General features: G+C 42.2%; 1 protein-coding gene across 2 annotated transcripts; it reads right to left on the bottom strand.

Annotated features, from left to right (window-relative positions):
* Positions 1–813: 813 nt before the first annotated feature.
* wdr73 (WD repeat domain 73) lies at positions 814–7033 on the bottom strand. Of its 2 annotated transcripts, none has more exons than XM_079240400.1 (8): positions 6903–7033; positions 5862–5929; positions 5010–5095; positions 4833–4921; positions 3662–3729; positions 2662–2826; positions 2182–2547; positions 814–1210 (listed from the first exon to the last, which is right to left on the bottom strand). In XM_079240400.1, exons 1-8 carry the CDS (start codon positions 7025–7027, stop codon positions 942–944), a joined length of 1236 nt encoding a protein of 411 aa, XP_079096526.1. In that variant the 5' UTR covers positions 7028–7033; the 3' UTR covers positions 814–941. The 2 variants fall into 2 exon arrangements, with proteins under 2 accessions (XP_079096526.1, XP_079096527.1); XM_079240401.1 differs by having other exon boundaries at positions 814–1207.
* Between the last annotated feature and the right edge of the window lie 13982 nt (positions 7034–21015).

Raw genomic sequence — 21015 nt, 5'->3', positions numbered from 1 at the left:
ACATCAACTGGGAGAGAGTTTCACAGCTGAACGTTCCAGGGAAGCCGACAGCAGCTACAGGTGACCTGGTTTTTGTTACGGCGCTTTGAACATGTCATGTGATCAGATCCAAAGATAATATCTACCTTTTCACTCTGCCTGATGTGGAAACAGTGAGACTCTGCTAGAAAGGCTTCTCTTCAACTACTGTCATAAAACATGAAGCAGAAGGAAGTGTGAGGAGTCAAACCTGAGACTAAAAGCTAACATCTATTGGTTCAGACATCACAGACCTGCCTGTGTTTGCAAAAGCAAGAACATCTTTCTCATCACAATCATTGGGAAGTTTCTCCATTTACTAACTGTCCCACTTTTTATTTGATGTTTACTAATCATATAAAACTGGAAATTTATACCATTTATGTCATGCATGTACATGGGGGTGCAGTGGCTCAGGTGGTAGAGATGCTTGTCTTGTGACCTGGCGGTCTGCGGTTTGAATCCAGCTCCCCTACACTGCTCTAAGGGCCGGTCCCAAGCCCAGATAAGTGCAGAAGGCTGCGTCAGGAATGTCATCCGGTGTAAAACATGAGCCAAAAGTTCAACTGTGCAGTGATTTGCCTTCAGAGGGACAAGCCGGTTATCACTTGGCAAGCATAGATAAATAACCCCTCTTGGAATAAAGTATTTGTTTAGTGACTTAGCTGCAGCAGAAATGTTTACTTTCGTACACTAATCTGTTTTTTAAATGAGCAATTACCACAAACAGCTGAGTCTAATCAAACAGCAATTTATTTGCAATTTACCAAGTTAACTTTCCACTGAGTCTCTACTTTTACAGAAAGTATTCTGGCGTCCTCACATCTGAAAACGTAGGCAGAGCGTCCATCAGAAACTCGGTTATCTTTCCTCAGACATCGCACGTTCATTTGATAAACTCCAACCCAGATGAAAAGGGATTCTCACATTGTGTTTGGTGTTGGTCTGTCAGCAGCGGATCCATCTGGGTCTACCCAGTCCCAGACGTGAACTGAGCCGTCAGAGGCGGCAGACAGCAGCGTCCTCGGCCGCTCAGGATGCCAGACATGAGAGGTGACAAAGACGGGGGCGGAGCCATCGGTCTGCTGCGATGAAACCACGTGGCCGCGGTGCTGAAAGAGCGGCTGAGCTTCCTGCGGCTCCGTCCGCCAGACAGACGTGTCGTAGATCTCAACAACTCCACTGAAACCTGCTGAGAGGAGGGCGAGAACTTAAAAAAACAAGCATTTCATCAAACAAATCAGTAACTGTCATCTGTAAAGTCAAAGATGAAAGTTTTTTGTTGTTTTCTTTTTTACCTTACTGCAGTGAATAAGTACAGCAGTTCAGATATCAAAACTAAAAAGGTGTAGAAAAGTAGTTCAAGTATCTTGTTAATGCTACGTTTCCCTTGTGTTTGGGAGTTTTTTTTTCCCCACCCCTGCATTCCCCCCGCTTTAACCTTTACCTGCTACTGAAAACAATGTGGATTTTACAGTAAAAATCTTCTGCTCCACCGCTGGCGGTGGGCGGACACTGAACAGCCTGCAGTGTGTGTACAAGCTCCGTGTCTTATACGGTGCATTTCTATGGCACACAGAAAACTTTATGAACTACATTTGTTCAGTTTCTGTGTAGATGTACTTTGTACTGTTTACTTCTTACTGGATTAACTCCAGATCTAAACACGTCATAGGACTTAAAAACTCACAAAAACAAGAATATCCAGTTGTGTAGTCCCCGGATTTTAGTGTCATCCAACAAACTCTATTTCAGTGTGAACTTGTGCTTCGTGGTCTGGGAGTCTTGACTTATAAACACTTCTGGAAGCGTGTAAAGAAAACTCTGATGGCCGTTTACATCATACTGTGATTTTGTCCAAATCTTGAACTGTGGACTGAATCTTAAAGGGGAATTTAAACAGCAGCTATTTTTTCTTTCTCTGACATTCCTGACTTTGGTAGAAGGATGGATTCCACTCTTTCACCACAACACACTTCATGATTTTGTTTGTTTTTTTCATAAAATTTGACATAAAATGTGCACACGCATCTGGCTCACAGTCGTTACCACTAGTCCAGCACTGAACATGAAGACTGAGGGTGTATCTGGCACTGGATAAAAGGGAAATATGTTAAATTTCTGAACAAACATCTGAGTTGTTGTTTGTCTTTACAGGCTGACCTGACACTGAGATGCAGTCCTGCATCGCTGGAGCCCACGACACTCTGACGTCATCGCGTTGGCTGCGACATGTTTGGACATCCAGCTGAGCCTGGCATACAGCTCCTCCCACATTCCTCATGTCTGAAATCACTGCCTGTCCGCAGGAAGACACTCTGACAACCCTGCAGCTGGACAGCTGTGGACCTGCAGAGGCGTCCATCCACCAGTGGACCGATTCCCCTGAAGATGCTGGAGGAGGTGAAAGCTGAGGAGCAGCAGAAGTCCGAGTGTCTGCCATGTAAACACTCCCGTTACAGCAGCCGGCGATGAAAACTGTGTCACCCACAAACTGTAAGGAGCTCAGAGGAGCTGCTGAGTCAGTCTCTGTTGGAGCAAAACAACATAAAAGCCAAAACATTCAAAAAGATGTTTTCCAATCTGCTTATCTGCTAAAACATCACATTTCTATGAACATTAAGATGATTGTTGAACAGATACCGAGTTTATAGAGAGTTTGTCCTGAAGTCAGCTGAGTCAGCTGGACGTCGCCGCTGTGAGCTCCATGAAGGACTTGAGGTGCCGACGAGAGTCGAGCTGCTATCCTGCTGCCCGTCTCTGAAGCTCTCGTCTTCCCTTCAATTCCTCCCGTTCTCCTGATCACATCTGCCAGTGGACGACAGGAAGCGGCAGACGAAAAGAAAAGGAGTCACTGCTGAGCGTTTTAATGTCACTAGATGGCATTTAGAGGTCCCTCTTGAGACATTTACTGTCAAGTTCATCTTTTTAATGCAACGTGTAAATATTCTCTACAGTTTCAGACATGATTATGTGACATTTATGTCAGAAATCAGTGAGGTTTAAACAAAATCCGCCCCAGGTGACGATCACACACAGCTGCTGAAAACGTCATTTACAAAGGACTTGTTGACGGTTATTCTTGCCTGCAAATCAATAAAGCAGATTTGACTGAAAACAGTTGATTCCTAATGTATGATACTGTTTAAAATTAAAAGTAAGTTAAAACTCCATCCATCCATCCATTCGGCCCAATTCAGGGTCTCGGGAAGCTGGAATCTATCCCAGCAATCATTGGGCGGGAGGCAGGATACACCATTAACAGGTCCACCACAGGACCAACACAGAAAGACAAACATCCACTCATGCTCTACTGGATCCAAGTCATGATTAATGATTGAAATAATTCTTTGTTACCCAAATGGTGTTTCTAGCAGCTGCAAATTTTAAACTACTGAATGCTGCAGGAACTGGTCTCATTCAGCGGTTTCCTCCAACATAAACCTGCAGAGTGGGTTTGCATTTATATGTCAGTTCAAAACAGATATGAGATGCTCAGTGAAGCAATGTCTAATGGTGAAAGATTAAAACTTCAGTCAGTAAAAATTGTTTAAATTTTCCTACTGAATTTTTTTTTTCCACATTCAGACTCACATTAAACATCTTATGACATCACACAGAGTTTTGTGAAAATAAAACTCACCAGTGTCGTCTCCTCCGAGGTCCCAGACCTGCAGGTCGGAGCTCCGTCCATCGTTGGTGACGACGCACCTGACACAACAACTGGATGTTAAATATTTCAATGAGCTACAGCTGCTGAATAAATATGTTTGGCCTTCAAGCTGCCACTCATAACCCAGAGTGATCACCTTCCTGATTAAAGTCGTTGTTGATAGAAAAAAAAAAATCAGAAAACAGTGATTACTTTTGCTCCACATTTTTCATTTGTTTTCTTTGTAAATAAATTCAGGCTTTAATGCATTAAAGGAGTCTGTAAATGACTAACTGAGGTTATCAAGACTGCCCTGAGTAGCCTGCATGGGAATAAATACTATTAAGATCTGATTGGGATGTAACACAACTATGCAGAAAAGGTTTGGTTCACTTTGGTGTGCTTTGCTGAACTTTCATCTCATGGTAGGTTTGCTGTCTGAAGTCATTTTCACACATGCACTGAACTCCTCATGTTTTAGACATCCTGATGCAGCACCATGTGCAAATTGTTGTAGGTTTTCCACTCAGCCCCCCTTATAAAACCTCTGGAATGTTAGTGGGTGAGACGACGTGATTTCTGCAGCATGTCTGGCTAACTGCAGCGTATGCAGGACGTTTGCTGTCAATCAAATCAAATTTTATTTAAAAAGCAATTTCCATGCAAAAAGTGCTTTACGCATTAAATAATAAAAGAAAAAACATTTAACACACGTTTGACCAACCAAAAGGAGAAATGATCTGGACTAAACTGTCAACATTTACTTCTAAAAATGCTGCAATTCATTTGTGAAAATAATGAGATTTTAAAGCCCCTGAACTTATTTTAACACTTTTCAGGTTCAGACACAAAATAAGAGAAAAAAATATTTCCCATTAAACACATGCTGCCTTTTATCTCATCAGAATTCTAATGGTTTTTGGTTTTTTTGCTTTTTTTAAAAAAGATTTTTAACACAAAGTTAAATAACTGACTAAAAAAATAATTTCTGCGATTGATTTGTGCCTTTAACTTGTGTTGTTATACATTAATTTGACTTTTAATTGAACTCATAATTTATCATACATAGCTTTAAGAAATATTTTCTGCTGGACACACATCAGAGTTTAGATATCACAAGAAGACAAGTCGTGTGTGTGTGTGTGTGTGTGTGTGAAATCACCTGGTTCCTGGGATGTGTCTGAGACAGCGAACGGGGCCTTCTGTAAAACCACCGTGGACAACTTTGAAATCCCGTTCTGCGCAGAGACCCTGAACGCATCCACAGACACAGACAAAGCTCAGTGACTTCTGGATCATGACAGTCAAACAGTGGCTGTTCCAGTGGGGAAACTTTTACCTTATTTTCATCAGCAAAAAGCTTCAGCGGCAAACGAAGCTCCAGAATGTCATTTTTAGAGGAAGTGTAGCCCGCAACACACACAGCTGAGAACAACAAACATATGAATGTAGATAATCTGAACAAGGTTTCTTATTTCATGCTGTGTGGGAATGTTTCCTCTCCTGCAATATTGTTTGATATGATGAGTTAACATAGCAAACAAAATGTTGCCTGATTATTTCTCCCCATTCATGATACCAACTACCATATCAGCTGTACACCTTGTTGCACAGAGGTTTTCCAACAGTGCACAATACAACACCAATTGGCATCATTAAAGGGGAAAAATAATCAACCAAACACAAATTTGCCATGTTTATTATGCTGCAGAGTGTGTCTTAATGTAGGCCAGTGATTTACAGATTAATCCTTTTGGTGATGCAAACAAATAAATGTTGAACACTAGACGTGGGAAATAGAATCGAAATAAATCGAATATGGGGATTTTCTGCCTAACAATTTTAAAATTGATTTTTGTTTTTGTTAAAAAAAATCTTTTTTTTTTTTTTTTTTCCAAATATATAAATATAATGCATTATGACATTTTTGCCATTTTTATTGTTTTAAATTATGTTTTTACTTGTCTTCTTTGGCTTTATAGCAGCAAAACGATGGTCCGGCTATTGTGTTGTTTTTTTCTAATTGAAATAAGAAAAAATTAAAATCAAATTTGCACCAAAGAAAATAGTAATCAGATCGAATCAGGACATAAGCATATCGTCACAGCCCTGTTGAATGCACACAAACAACTCATCAAATAATGAAGAAAACCACTTAGCCTGTGGCTGGTGTCACTGTAAATGCACTCACTCTTCTCCGACGTCCACTCAATGACCTGGGTGGGATGTTCCAGCTGATACACATGAAGATCTTTATACCTACAAGAATCAGACAGTTTTGTTTTGTTTTATTATTTCTAAATATTTACCAGTCCAGTAGACTGATACATGACTGTCCCATTTCAAGAAAAGACAACTTTATATCATTAATAGAGTAACTGTGAAACTATATATTGTACATATTTAATCATTTCTAACAACAAAAAATGACAAGTTACATGTTTTTGGTTGTTACTTTAACTATAACTCGGTTTGGTGATAAAAGTTATCATACAGATTTATTTCTGAGCCCAATTTAACTCGACAGGGGATGAATAGTTTTTCCTTTATGTGTCAGGTAAAACATCTCTTCTGGGTGTTTGGTACTAAGTATATGTGCCTTTTTTATTTTTAGATCCACATTCTGGAGGGTGGCCTCTTTTCAATGTGATTCAAGCTACAGAACATGTTTTATCAGTCAGTTGTTGCCAGCATAAATAATGATAAGCAGAGGCTGAACAGGCTTATCTGGAGAGCAGGCTCTCTGGCTGGAGTCCCGACTCAGTGATGGAGCACAGGACCTGTCAGGGTCAGAGTAAACCTGGATAATACCAGCCACCCTTCAAACATTACCCTCACACAGCATATTACAGTGTGATTACAAGTTATTTTATATCTATATACTGTGCTTTTTAGCATTTATTCACCTGTGCTTTTCGGTGGGTTTGCTCTTTTTTTGTAGGGGAGTGTGATGTGATGCATGTAACTCAGTAGCAGACCACATTATATTTCCATCAATATTTATAAAGAGCTATCCATTATACAGTTAAGATTTACAGTTTTATCTCACCATAACACCTTTTAAAGTTGAAATCAAGCCATTTTTCCGGCTCACAAAACAACATATGAACGACACACGAGTGAACAGACTTGTTTATATAAATAAATAACTTTTTAGTTTGAGATGAACAGCGACCCGAGCAGTTAACGTGAAAAAAATAACTGTTTAACTAAAATAAGAAAGCTTCCTCACGTTTTCAGGGACTCAATAAACCAGTCGTCTAAAATATCATCAAACTCCGTGTCCTCCATCTCTTGACCAAGGTACGTTTTAATCTTTATCTTGGTCTCTCTCCCATCACATCTAACTGCAGGCATGATGGATCTGCTCCGCTTCCTTAGCTTTGAACGGCTGCTCATTTACTCATTGGCTGACATGCGACAGCGCCACCTGCTGGTGCGGATGTCAAAGTGGTTCAATTTCCTGCACTCACTTCTGGCGTAATTCAGGTTTTAGATGTAGAGATTTAACAGATAGTTTAGACTATAATACAGTAAGCACATAAAAGAACATAGAAACATAAAAACAAGGAGAAGAAAGAAAAAAACAGTTGTGAAAATAATATTAAAAAAAGTTAAGTGCTAAAAGCACAACAAAATGAAGGAGTTTTCAGAACCAAGGAGGAAAAGAAATTAGAATTCCCTTCATTTTATTTAGCAGACCAGGAGTTACATGTGGTGAACAAGTAAAATATTTAGGCCATATAATCAGAAATTATTTATGTGATGATGATGATGATGTCCACCTGCAGTGCCGTAAACTGTATGCACAAGGAAATATCCTGGCTCGCAAGTTTAATATGTGTACAGATTATGTGAAAATAGCCCTTTTTAGAGCATATTGTACTCCATTTTATGATGCTCATTTATGGTGCGCTAAAATGAAAAAGCTTCATGACGCTTTTAGATTATAGTTGTTACTTCCAGGATGGACGAGTGCAAGTCAGATGCTTGTCTCAAATAACGTTCCTACCTTTCATGCTGTGCTGAGGAATTTCATGTATAGATTTATGCGTCTATTAATGGAGTCAAAAATTTTAATTGTAATGGTTATGACTGAGCCAAATTTAGGGGACACAAGGTATTTCTCCCGTTTTAGGAAGTACTGGAATGAATGTCTTTATGGATGTTTTTAGAATTATGTGTGTGTATATAGGCTATGTGTCTATACATGAATGTGTGTTGTTTTTTTCTTATTAATTGCTGATATGGACCGATGTGTCTGGAATAAAGAATGAGGTAAGTCAATCTTTGAGTTCATACTTGAATGTATATGAACTCAAAAATTTGAGTTCATGTGCATTCCCACAATATATCTGAAACACATCTCTGGTGTTTCAGATATATTGTAGGAGGGAGCTGCGATGGACTGGTGAGCTGTACAGGGTGTACCCTGCCTTTCGCCCAAAAGACTGCTGGGATATGTTCCTGCTTCCCCACCACCCCTTAATCAGACTAAGTGGTTAGGATAATGAATGAATGAATGTGGGAGGGAGTTCCAGAGGGTTGGTGCAGAAAAGACCTTATCCACCAGGGTCATGTTGGTCCTGCGGATGATCAGAAGGTTTGCATGTGTTGAGCAGAGGGTGCATAAAAGGATATAAAGGTGGAGCATGTCTTCCAGGTATAAGGGAGCTTGGTTGTGAAGCTCCTTATGGGTTAACAGGAGAGTTTTGAATATGATGTAGTATGGGATAGGGAATTATAGAAGGTTTTGGAGAACAGGGGTGATGTGATCTCGGCAACGTGTGAGTCTAATGCCTGTAGAAGAGGTTAGTGGTTGTGCCATAAAGGACACTAAAGCAATAGTAAGTGGGATGTTGTAAAGGAGTGACTGAAAGTTTCAGCAGCGGGGAAGGAGAGAATCTACATTAGATTGATTTATTTACTTATAACTTTATTCAGTTTAATTGTTTATTTGAGTGGGATTGTGCATATAAATGAATGGACAATATGTTGCAGTAAATATGTCGGCTCTGGCAAGATGCTAATTTCTATCCAGTCCGAGACTGCAATGTCTATCAATTTATTTGTGTAAAGAACAAAATAGCACTTTCCTGAATATTACTGCTTACATTTAAATACAATACATCTTTTTGTTGCAAAGTTATTGTCATAAAAGTCAGTCATTTAAAGTGAAAAGTGATGAATGCGACTGCAATTTGATTCACCGACTCTGTTTTTCTTTTTTTTTTTTCCCCTTTCTGGATGAGTTAACTCTGCTGTTGTAACATTTCCAAACCTCATAAGATAACCTGGGGAAAGTAAAGTCACATTTTCAGACACAAAAATTCAAACAAAAACAAAAAGGGAGACTTTTTCATTTTCATTATTTTTTCACATGAAAGTCATTCCCAGTATGAAATTCCGACAGACATTTTGAGACAACTGATAACATCCCTGTGCAATATTCATATAATGCAAAATGAATAAGACTTTACATCATTTTACAGCATTGACAGAGTGGTTCATTTGATCTTCTCTCATCCTGACAATGATATCACTGACTGAAAGCCAAATGCGTAAAATCGGAAGCCAATTCATACATCATTCATGGATGTATAAATCCACAAAATTTCTATTTTGTATATAAATGTAACTTATGGTGCAAAACATAGATGTCACCATAAGTTATTACACATTTGCTTTTCTTTTTTTGTTTTTTAAACCTGGGATCACAAAAACTACAGAAAGGGAAAGATCATTAACTCTGAGAATCACATGTGGCTGCATCAACTCACAGACACTACCTAAGAAAAGGCTCATTGGAACTTATGAGTTTCTCCATCATCTAACATTCTGTTGAATGCAGCAGATCCTGCTATATCCATATTAACAATAAGAGCTGGACTAGAATGCTAATCACAAAATAGCATAATGGACCAATTAAAGGGGGGAAAAAGGGTTTTCTCAAGCCTTTATATCTTAATCAGTCTGCAGCTTTCCAGCATGGTTTGTAGTGCTTGTTATTAGTATGTTTCTGCACTTTCATAAAGAGTAAATCAAAATGCTGAAAAAAAGACCTCTTGACCTGTGGTAGTAGGTATCTATTATCGCCACAGCAACAAGCAGTTAGGCATCCTAACTAAGCAGTCTGATTTGTGTGGAGGTGTGTGGTTACGATGGTGTCATCTGAACGAGCTTTAATGAAGCTAAAAACAGTTCATGTTGAGGCTATTGTGTCCTGAACAGTTCATATGCGTTATATGCTGTGTGTCTTGCTGCTGCACAGACTTAATGAACTGACAGAGAATGCACAGATTCACTTCTTGTTTTCACTGGATGGAAACTTTACCTGTGTTTGGAGCCACAAAACCACATTAAAAGTTAAACTGAGCTACCATTCACACCAAGGACAGCTTTGGATGCATTGCCTTTTAAAAACATGTTATGTGGGTCACATTAGAAACACAGTGGTCAGTCTGTTTGGAAATGTTTGTAAGCATGCAGGAATAAAAGCATGTTATGTTTAATGACCTCAAGTAAATGTGCTAATATTATGCAAATATTCATTAAATTTGACTGCATTTGCTCAGCTTCATAATGCATAATTAAATTAATCTTAGACTCATTTGAAAATCTGAACCCTCTTGGCATCAGCTTCACCTCCATCACTTGAATTGAAGAATGAAACACAAACATTCAATGCAGCTCTTCTTGGCCCTGGGTCGTCTTCCGGACAGATTGGTGATAATATCCTGCCCACGCCATGCAGGGCTCCATCACTGCAGCTGTTGTTTTCCTCTTCTTCCTCCTCCTCTTCAGCAACCCTGTCATTCTGTTCTTCCTGCTGTCGGACAGGCGAGAATCTGAGTCAGATTCGTGTCACTCCGTCTTCCTTCAGAAACAGAATCCATCTGAGTCAGGATGACAACATGGAAATGTGCCTGGACGTACACAGTCCTGCTTTATTGCACGTACAGCGATTTCAGATTTTAAAGACTTCAGGCTTTCATGTCTGAGTCTTACATAAAATTCTGATAAATACACTTTCTTGTCCAGATGGAGCTAAAATAACAGGACTGTAAATGAAACTTTAAAACTTAAAATATGCTTAAATTCTTTGTTGATGAATCAAACAATTTCAAAAGTACATAAAGTAAATAAAATCTGATTTCTAACCCACAGACCCATAATGTTTCTTAATTTGTATATAATTGCCTTTTGTTTTGCCAAATTAAATTAAACCTCACGAGTACTTAAGTAAATAAATAGCAGTCAGTGTGTGTGCTTCTGCCACGCCAGATTTACAGTCTAGAGACGTACAGTTAATGTGACACACATGACTCATCTGACCTTTGCTGCAACGCTACTGCAAGTTCGCACATTGAGGAGCAGCTGCAGCCAAACACATCTGTGCACAAGATGTATAGCCATTCTAATGAGTTTGAAGGCAGCAAGTGTGATCTTGCTAAATGTCTTGAAGATGGTTAATGTGAAAACAAAGGATAAACAGCACAGCGTTGTAAAGAAAAGGTGCTATGCTGTAAATGTTTACATATGATGAATGAACGTTCTCCATGAATGGATCTTATTTAGGATAAACTGAGGGTTTACAAGGTTTAACAGAGTTAAAGTCTTAATTAGCTTCGGTAACAGTGGTGTAAGAGTATTAGAGGTGGTCTATGTAGTGACACACTTGTGTCTTTATCTGTGTAGTGGGTTTATAGCTACAGCACGCAGATTATTAATGTCCATCACGTTCATCAATACAAACAGACGTACTTGACAGAGCTCATTTTCAAGACTTGGTTATTTTCTGTGAGGGCCCACAAGCAGGAAAACTCTGCAGAGCAGCTGAATGAGAATTGTGAATAAAAAATTTACAGAGGGTACAAGATAAAAGAAGCTGCAGGGCAGGGACTCTGTAAAAACATACAGTAAATATAAAAATTAAAATAAAAAAATCAAACTGACAGAACAGGACTGGAATAAGCAGGTGGTGAAACAATGATCTGGCAAAGAACAAAAGAATCTGGGTAGTACAGATGTATAGATGAATAGAAAGCAGGTGTGAAGTCTGCAAACCACAACCTTCTGTGATACAAGGACAGGCGGTAAAAATACCTGAGTGAGGGAAGTATAGAAAAACAAGAGGAAGTCAGACTCATAGGAAATGAGGCATGAGCTTAGCAAATGCAATAAATAGAATAAATCTGAATGATCACAATAAGAGAAAACACTCCACAAACCCCAACACGTACATGTGAAGTGTTTCATGTGTTTCCGTCAAGGAATTTTTAATGCAGATTAGATGGAGATCAAACAGACAAAATTAGAAAAACCTTGTGAATTTTGGAAGGAAAAAAAATGTACATTTAATTGAGGCAGTCTGAACAAAGCTGAAAACGGCTCTGCTGTGCTATAAAAAGCAGCATTCAGGTTTGAATGAAAGCACCAGTGATCCTGCTCCTTATTCACTGCATGAATCAGACAACACTGAATGAAATTCTGATACTATTGTGCAGCTTGCAGGGGAAAGTTAAGAGTTTCTGTTTCTTTGTATTTTACTTTTCAAGTGATTGAACGGGCACTGGCTAATTTATTTGACTGAATAATTGCTGATCTTATGTCACGACAGATTCTTCAGATATGAACATCAGACCCACGCACTCATGTTGCACAGTTTGTAGGTCCTTTGCACATGCAGCTTGACAAATACTCATGCAGCTTGTGTAGCATTCTCCTCTGGACAGTCAGCACCAGAAGTTCCAGAGTTATCCTCAGCACAAAACCAGCCTTCTTAATCAGGGGCATTCTTTGCTGTATGAAGACTATACAAATGCATGGGCCTCCGTAAGCCAAACTAGAGCCCCAGAGTACTTTGTTATATCCAAGAGAACAATAATAATTGTGATCCCTCTCCCTGAGCCGTCACCTTATCGTGGTGGAGGGGTTTGTGCGTCCCGAAGATCCTAGCAGCTATGTTGTCGGGGGCTTTATGCCCCTGGTAGGGTCACCCATGGCAAACAGGTGTCTAGGGGAGGGACCAGACCAAGCACGGCTCATAGACCCCTATGACGACGACAAACCTGGGCATAAATGTTCCCTTGCCCGGACGCGGGTTACCGGGACCCCCCTCTGGAGCCAGGCCTGGAGGTGGGGTACGAGAGCGAGCGTCTGGTGGCCGGGCCTTCGCCCATGGGGCCCGGTCGGGCTCAGCCCGAAAGGGTTACATGGGCCCCACCTCCCGTGGGCTCACCATCTGCGGGAGGAGCCGTAGGGGTCGGGTGCAATGTGAGCTGGGCGGCAGCAAGGGGCGGGGACCCTGGCGGTCCGATCCCCGGCTGCAGAAGCTGGCTCTAGGGACGTGGAACGTCACCTCTCTGGTGGGGAAGGAGCCTGAGCTTGTGCGCGAGGTTGAGCGGTTCCGACTAGATATAGTTGGACTCACCTCGACGCATGGCTTGGGCTCTGGAACCAGTACCCTCGAGAGGGGCTGGACCTTCTTCCACTCTGGAGTTGCTCATGGTGAGAGGCGCCGAGCAGGTGTGGGCATTCTCATCAGCCCCCAGCTTGGTGCCTGCACGTTGGGGTTTACCCCGGTGGATGAAAGGGTAGTTTCCCTCCGCCTCCGGGTGGGGGGACGGGTCCTGACTGTTGTCTGTGCTTATGCGCCGAACAGCAGTTCAGAGTACCCACCCTTTCTGGGGTCCTTGGAGGGAGTGCTGGAGGGTGCTCCTTCTGGGGACTCCATTATTCTGCTGGGGGACTTCAATGCTCACGTGGGCAATGACAGTGAGACCTGGAGGGGAGTGATTGGGAGGCATGGTCCCCCCCCTCTGAACCCAAATGGTGTTTTGTTATTGGACTTCTGTGCTCGTCATGGATTGTCTATAACGAACACCATGTTCCAGCATAAGAGTGTCCATATGTACACCTGGCATCAGGATTCCCTGGGCCGCAGTTCAATGATCGACTTTGTAGTCGTATCGTCGGACCTGCGGCCACATGCCTTGGACACTCGGGTGAAGAGGGGGGCGGAGCTGTCAACTGATCACCACCTGGTGGTGAGTTGGCTCAGATGGTGGGGGAGGAAGCCGGTCAGAGCTGGCAGGCCCAAACGTGTTGTGAGGGTCTGCTGGGAACGTCTGGCTGAGTCCCCTGTCAGAGCGAGCTTCAACTCCCACCTTCAGCAGAGCTTCGAACATGTCCCGGGTGAGGCGGGGGACATTGAGTCCGAATGGGCTGTGTTCCGTGCCTCTATTGCTGAGGCGGCCAGCCGGAGCTGTGGCTGCAGGGTCGTTGGTGCCTGTCGTGGCGGTAATCCCAGGACTCGTTGGTGGACACCAGCAGTGAGGGATGCTGTCAAGCTGAAGAAGGAGTCCTATCGGGCCTTTTTGGCCTGTGGGACTCTGGAGGCAGCTGATGGGTACCGACGGGCTAAGCGGCATGCGGCTTCGGCCGTTGCCGAGGCAAAAACTCGGGCATGGGAGGAGTTCGGCGAGGCCATGGAGAAAGACTTCCGGACGGCTTCGAGGAGATTCTGGTCCACCATCCGGCGGCTCAGGGGGGGGAAGCAGTGCTCCATCAATACTGTGTACAGTGGAGATGGGGAGCTGCTGACCTCAACTCGGGACGTTGTGGGTCGGTGGAGGGAATACTTCGAAGACCTCCTCAATCCTACCAACACGGCTTCCCATGAGGGAGCAGAGCTGGTGGACTCAGGGGTGGACTCTCCTATCTCTGGGGCTGAAGTCGCTGAGGTGGTCAAAAAGCTCCTTGGCGGCAAGGCCCCGGGGGTGGATGAGATCCGCCCGGAGTTCCTTAAGGCTCTGGATGCTGTGGGGCTGTCCTGGCTGACACGCCTCTGCAGCATCGCGTGGACATCGGGGGCAGTACCGCTGGATTGGCAGACTGGGGTGGTGGTTCCCCTTTTTAAGAAGGGGGACCGGAGGGTGTGTTCCAATTACAGGGGAATCACACTCCTCAGCCTCCCTGGTAAGGTCTATTCAGGGGTCCTGGAGAGGAGGGTCCGCCGGATAGTCGAATCCCGGATTGAGGAGGAGCAGTGTGGTTTTCGTCCTGGTCGCGGAACAGTGGACCAGCTCTATACCCTCTCTGGGGTCCTGGAGGGGGCATGGGAGTTTGCCCAACCAGTCTACATGTGCTTTGTGGACCTGGAGAAGGCATTCGACCGTGTCCCCCGGGGGCTCCTGTGGGGGGTACTCCGGGAGTATGGGGTACCGGACCCCCTTGTACGAGCTGTCCGGTCCCTGTACGACAGGTGTCAGAGCTTGGTCCGTATTGCCGGTAGTAAGTCGGATTCGTTTCCGGTGAGGGTTGGACTCCGCCAAGGCTGCCCTTTATCACCGATTCTGTTCATAACTTATATGGACAGAATTTCTAGGCGCAGCCGAGGGGTTGAGGGGATCCGACTTGGTGGCCTCAGGATTGGGTCCCTGCTTTTTGCGGATGACGTGGTCCTGTTGGCTTCGTCTGGTCGTGATCTCCAGCTCTCGCTTGAGCGATTCGCGGCCGAGTGTGAAGCGGCTGGGATGAGAATCAGCACCTCAAAATCTGAAACCATGGTCCTCAGCCGGAATAGGGTGGATTGCCCTCTCCGGGTCGGGAGTCAGGTCCTGCCTCAAGTGGAGGAGTTTAAATATCTCGGGGTCTTGTTCACGAGTGAGGGAAGGATGGAGCGTGAGATCGACAGACGGATCGGTGCGGCGTCTGCAGTAATGCGGGCTCTGCGCCGGTCCGTCGTGGTGAAGAAGGAGCTGAGCCAGAAGGCGAAGCTCTCGATTTATCAGTCGATCTACGTTCCTACCCTCACCTATGGTCATGAGCTGTGGGTCGTGACCGAAAGAACGAGATCTCGTATACAGGCGGCTGAAATGAGTTTCCTCCGCAGGGTGGCCGGGCTCTCCCTTAGAGATAGGGTGAGGAGCTCGGTCATCCGGGAGGGGCTCAGAGTAGAGCCGCTGCTCCTTCGCATCGAGAGGAACCAGTTGAGGTGGCTCGGGCATCTGGTCAGGATGCCTCCTGGACGCCTCCCTGGTGAGGTGTTCCAGGCACGTCCCTCGGGGAGGAGACCCCGGGGAAGACCCAGGACACGCTGGAGGGATTACATCTCTCGGCTGGCCTGGGAACGCCTCGGGATCCCCCCCGCAGAGTTGGCAAATGTGGCTGGGGAGAGGGAAGTCTGGGCTTCCCTGCTTAGGCTGCTGCCCCCGCGACCCGACCCCGGATAAGCGGCAGAAGATGGATGGATGGATGGACAATAATAATCACAAACTAAAGTTGTCAGAAATAATGACTGAAAAATCTTCCATAAGGATTCTGTCATTCCCAGCCACAAAGTATTTCCAGAGTGTTGCTCTACTCTGATAAAAAATCCTGACTTTATAAGTGATAAAATCCCAATATAAGTAATTGAAAGACAGTTTATTCCACAGCGAGCTATAGTTAGACCTATGAAAGTCATTAAAAAGCTTATCACTTCACAATAAAGGGTCAAGTGACCATGGGCTCTCCAATGCATGCCTGCGCCCACATTCCAAACTAATTTCAGATCACGGCATTCCTGCTTTATCATTTGCATTCACTTCAATACATTAAGGCATGCAAGCATAAAAACAGACTGAACATTTACAAGAATCGAATTAAAAAGAGGACATGCTGCTGCAGATGAAAACGACTGACATCAGTGTCACAGATGTTGGATCCCTGTTGTGAAGAAATCTATTGAAGTCTGATTATTTCACCTTCAAAGAAACGCAGCCAGAAATCCCAAAGCAGCAGCTTCTGAGCCCATTGAAACTGTTAAAACCAACAGTACTGAAGCAATGAGTTGCATCAACGTTTGTTGTTTGGACACAGACACAGGTAAAGAGACACAATCCTGGATGAAGTGATATATATTTACTAAACATATGTTTTACATGCATACCTTTAATTCTTTTTTTTCCCATCAGACCATCCTTCTAGTTATGTTTGCTGGAAACCCGCAGTGCAGAAATGGACAATGACTTCAGAAGCTATTAAATACATAAACCTTCTGAGGAGGACATTTATTACTTATTTATAGGATTGTGGGGGAAAAAGAAGAGCGTAAAATGAACCTTGTAGATGAAAAACATGGAAAAAGCTCAGTTTTATTGCAATCACTCATGTAAAAGAAAAGTCATAGTTATTTTAGTAATTATACTTAATTACTTAATCATAAAATCTCAAAACTACCCCAAAATTGTTTAGATTTACTAGTTTTATTACAAATAATTTCACTGTATGAACCTGGCAGCTGTGTAAAAACAGACCTGCTGGAGTTGCAGAATACACATAATTCTGTCTTACATTTATAAATCTGCACATTATTCCGTTTAACTGACTAATTAGCTTTGAGCAACAACAACAAAAAACAAACTAGTGATAAAAATAACAGCAAGTGTATTTTTGATTGTGCAAAGTGTTGAATTAATGTAAGAACAAGATATAAAGGTGCAACATGTAACATTACCAAAGGTCAATTGGCAGCTGTCATACACATGTGAAACAACTTTGCTTCCTCTGGTCCATGTTGTGTGTGCGTGCATGCATGCATGCATGCATGCATGTATGTGTGTGTGTGTGTGTGTGTGTGTGTGTGTGTGTGTGTGTGCGTGCGTGCGTGCGTGCGTGCGTGCGTGCGTGCATGTGTTACACACCATATCACCACACAGCACAGTCGGTCTGTAGCCTTATGTATAGACCCACTGACTGATTACAAGATTGTAGACACCTGTGATGCAAATTAGTGGACACACCTTGAATAAACATGTTCCTCTGGTAACGTTATTTTCAGTCTTTTCCAGGGGTTACCATCGCTTTTGTCTCTGACCTGTTTCATTAGCTTTTTTTTTTTTTTTTTTTTTATGTAATTCAGTTGACGTATGGTAGAAAAGCAATGTCTGACTTTCATTAGTAAAATGTAATAGAATTTTTATTTATTATTGTTTTTGTCAGATTCAAGTTATTTCTGTGACCATTGTGAGTTTTTCTTTCATTGACCAAAGGGTACCAACAATTTGTCCATGTGTGTATGTGTGCCAGTACTATGGTGTCTGTGAATGGAAAAACACGTTTATGTCTGAACGACTTTTGGCGACTAACAGCTACTGCCCATTCACAATTGTGCTTGACATTTAAAGTCAAAATTCAAGATTAACTTTATTGTCTCACTAGAGGAAATTTTTCTTGGACTTTCAACTGAGCTGCTACCACAGCACTGTGATGGTAGATCATAAAATCCAGTAAATAGTCATTTCTACAGCCATTTTTACCACTGCTTGTGAGTATATATTACACACTGCACCTTTAAAGTGGAACTATTATGTGCATTTCAGGCTAATTTATTTTTATTTCTGAGACCAGAAGGGCTAGGATTGATCGAGTTATTGCCCCAAATGGCTTTATTTACTTCAGACCGACCCTCTCCATAGGCTGTCAGATCAGCCTGTGGGCAAAACGAGTGGATTGAGACTCTTCCGCATTAAACCCTGCCTCCCGCCACTGCACTACATCGGGAGCGCGCACCGCAGCTGCTTTCACCGTCATTGTAACATCTCATAAACAGAAGGATTAGGCTAATATGAACTCAATAAAAAACACAAAATACAATGTCAACACATAGCATACAGCCCTACATGTTGGAACCTGAATCAGACCCTGAAAACGAAGTGGAAAACAGCAACCCACAGCAACGAATGCAGCAGGATGTCTCTCTTTGGTAAACTCACCAGCCATCGTTGGAAATAACTTTATCCCACGTTTTCCACCCGCCTGATGTATTTGTACATGCCCTTGTTAACCAGTAGTAGGTAACCAATTACCGAACCTTATCCCCCGGGACGTCACAAGGATTTCCAAGTAGAAAAAAACTCTCTAAAACGACACGTTTTTCGTTGCCATGGAAACCGAACGGAGAGTGTGCTGGAATTCAGACTCAAACTCAAACGTGCGTTTAGGTGATAAAAAACGGTGCCGTTCACATGTCTGATGAAGATTCAACACTGTAACACTGTAGAAAGCTCAGAAAACTCCAAATACCATAATAGCACCCCTTTAAGGCACGCCATTCATGCCTCTTGTAAGTTATTCACCCACGCCATCCTGTGCTTCATGTTAATTACATTAAGCAGTCACCTGAGATTTTTTTTAATAAAAGATTTATGCTTTTGTATACAGTTTATGAAGGATTTTGTTTAGGAATAAATCTGCTTTCTTACAGTTTCTTGAAAAATATTTGGCCAAATTGATCCACTATTGCATGCTGTAATTACACACCCACACAGACAAGCACACACACTTTTGACTCCTTGTTTCTAAAATGAATCTGCCATGCTTGGTTCCACCTCTGCAGAGTGAATCAGTTGAGACCGGGGAAATGCTCCCAACATATTAAAAACATTTGAATGAAGAAAGAAAAAAAAAAAAAAAAAAAAAAAAAAAAAAAAGCAAATTAAATTCACCCAAGCATTGACATTTCCTATTTTGATTATTAATCTGAAAACTTTGTCATATCAATAGCTGCTTCTACATGTGCACAGGAGTCCTAAAACAGTTTAAAGATGAAACAGTGGCAAGTGATCCATGTGAAGTTTATGGATCATCAGCACGTCAGTAGATATTCCAGTTTTCCACCAACTCTGCAGATGTATGCACAGTTGTACACCTGTGAACTTAAAGGACAAAAGTCACAAACTGCAGTAGTCGTAGAGAAGATGAAGCCAAAAATCACTTCTTTTTCTTTACTATAAGTGTCATGTGACTTTTCAGTTAACTCATAGCCACCGTGTGTAACAACATAAAAATATCAGTGATGAAAACTACATATTTAAAACTGTGTTTTTATTTGTATCTAATCACTTTACTAAAATTACTATTACTTTTTTACTCCCTCAGTATGAGTTGTATAAATCTATTTGCCGTGGGACCATATACGTGGCAGCTGCCATATTTGTGCCGCTCTTTTTACTACGGTGCCTCTGAATGGACAAACAACTCTGTGTGTGAAGTGAGGAAAAACTTCTGAGCTTTAAAACTGAGTCACAAGACCACTGGATGTAGTCACAGATGGAAACATGTTTATAGCTGGAATAAATGTGGCCTCTCACAGCAGTCATCCATCACACCTGTGCTTGATATGGAGATTTAATGTCTCACAATGATCTTTTCACATTATTGTGACTTTGGTGTCACACCTTGTTTTATGAATCCTTTATTTATTGCAAATATGTCTGCAGCATCAATCTCTTTACCTTTGAAAGCATGTCTCAATAACTCCACGAGGGATATTAAAGAAGCACTTCTGAACTTTGAAAGATCTCAACAACAGCTAATTCCGTATCCATCTTCAGTCCCATATGTACTGAGAACTTGACAGTCACGTCTTGACTCTTGTTTCATCTCACTTTGTCCATTTCACACTTTCTTTGCCCCTAATGTCCTCTTGCATTTCTTTGATGAATCGGCTATGGTGCTCGTTCAAAACATCCAGTGCGTTGATGTCTTTCTGCTATTGCTCGAGGCGCTGCATGAAATGGAAGTCAGCTGTGAGGCAGAGAGAAAAAGTTTAGTGGTTTCTCAGCTTCGGCTTGTTGCTGGGCAACAATTACTTCAGGGGTGTACATAAAATCTGTCACTGTGCCATCAAAATGAGTCACAAACACATTAAGACCACAAACACACAGTTCAATCTTCAAGTGAACAATATCTAAAATAACATTCACCAGATCATGTCTGTTCATATCCAATGCTGAAAGGTTCATTTTAAACACATGATCTTCCATCACTGCCTAAATAAAAGCTCCTTTCATAAAACTCATGTTTTTTCTATTAATCTCTTCCAGAATAATAATAAAAAAGCTTGTTTGCTCAACAAAGCAAACAAGCTTTGTTGAGCAAGCAGCATTTTTCCATTTCTCAGATTAATAAATCAGAAAAAAAAAAAGGTTTCCAGTCAGGATGAGCTCATTTTCTGACTCATTCTGTCTGAATGGATGATAAGTATGACACAGCAGCAGCCACTTGTGCAACACCCTGTTAGCATCGTGCTATGCATAAAAAATAAGTTAATGCAAAATCAGACATCCGCTCCTGAATGCTAATGCTGGGAGACAGAGCATCTTTTAATGAGATGATGCACATCACACACTAATGGTGTGAGCACTTACATACAACAGGTGGGATGTAGATAATTTAGCACCACTGTTCATCTCTCCCCACAGCTCAGGCATCACTTATAAATGCTGATTAAAGCTTTATTTCTCTGGAAGAAAAAAGTAAAAACTGAATGAGTAAGTACTCGCCAGCGGGTTTGTTTG

Source organism: Telmatherina bonti (genome assembly GCF_933228915.1).
Source record: "Telmatherina bonti genome assembly, chromosome: 5".
Taxonomy (NCBI): Eukaryota; Metazoa; Chordata; class Actinopteri; order Atheriniformes; family Telmatherinidae; genus Telmatherina; species Telmatherina bonti.
The sequence above is the reverse complement of the archived record's forward strand: the minus strand, read 5'-3'. Positions and strand labels throughout refer to the sequence as shown.

What these genes read in the sequence shown, in the direction of transcription:
- wdr73 (XM_079240400.1), bottom strand. Translation starts at nt 7,027, where the DNA reads ATGCCTGCAGTTAGATGTGATGGGAGAGAGACCAAGATAAAGATTAAA. An exon ending in TTTATTGAGTCCCTGAAAAC is followed by an intron (nt 5,930 to 6,902) that starts GTGAGGAAGCTT and finishes TGATTCTTGTAG; the next exon opens with GTATAAAGATCTTCATGTGT. An exon ending in AGACACATCCCAGGAACCAG is followed by an intron (nt 3,730 to 4,832) that starts GTGATTTCACAC and finishes TTGTTGTGTCAG; the next exon opens with GTGCGTCGTCACCAACGATG.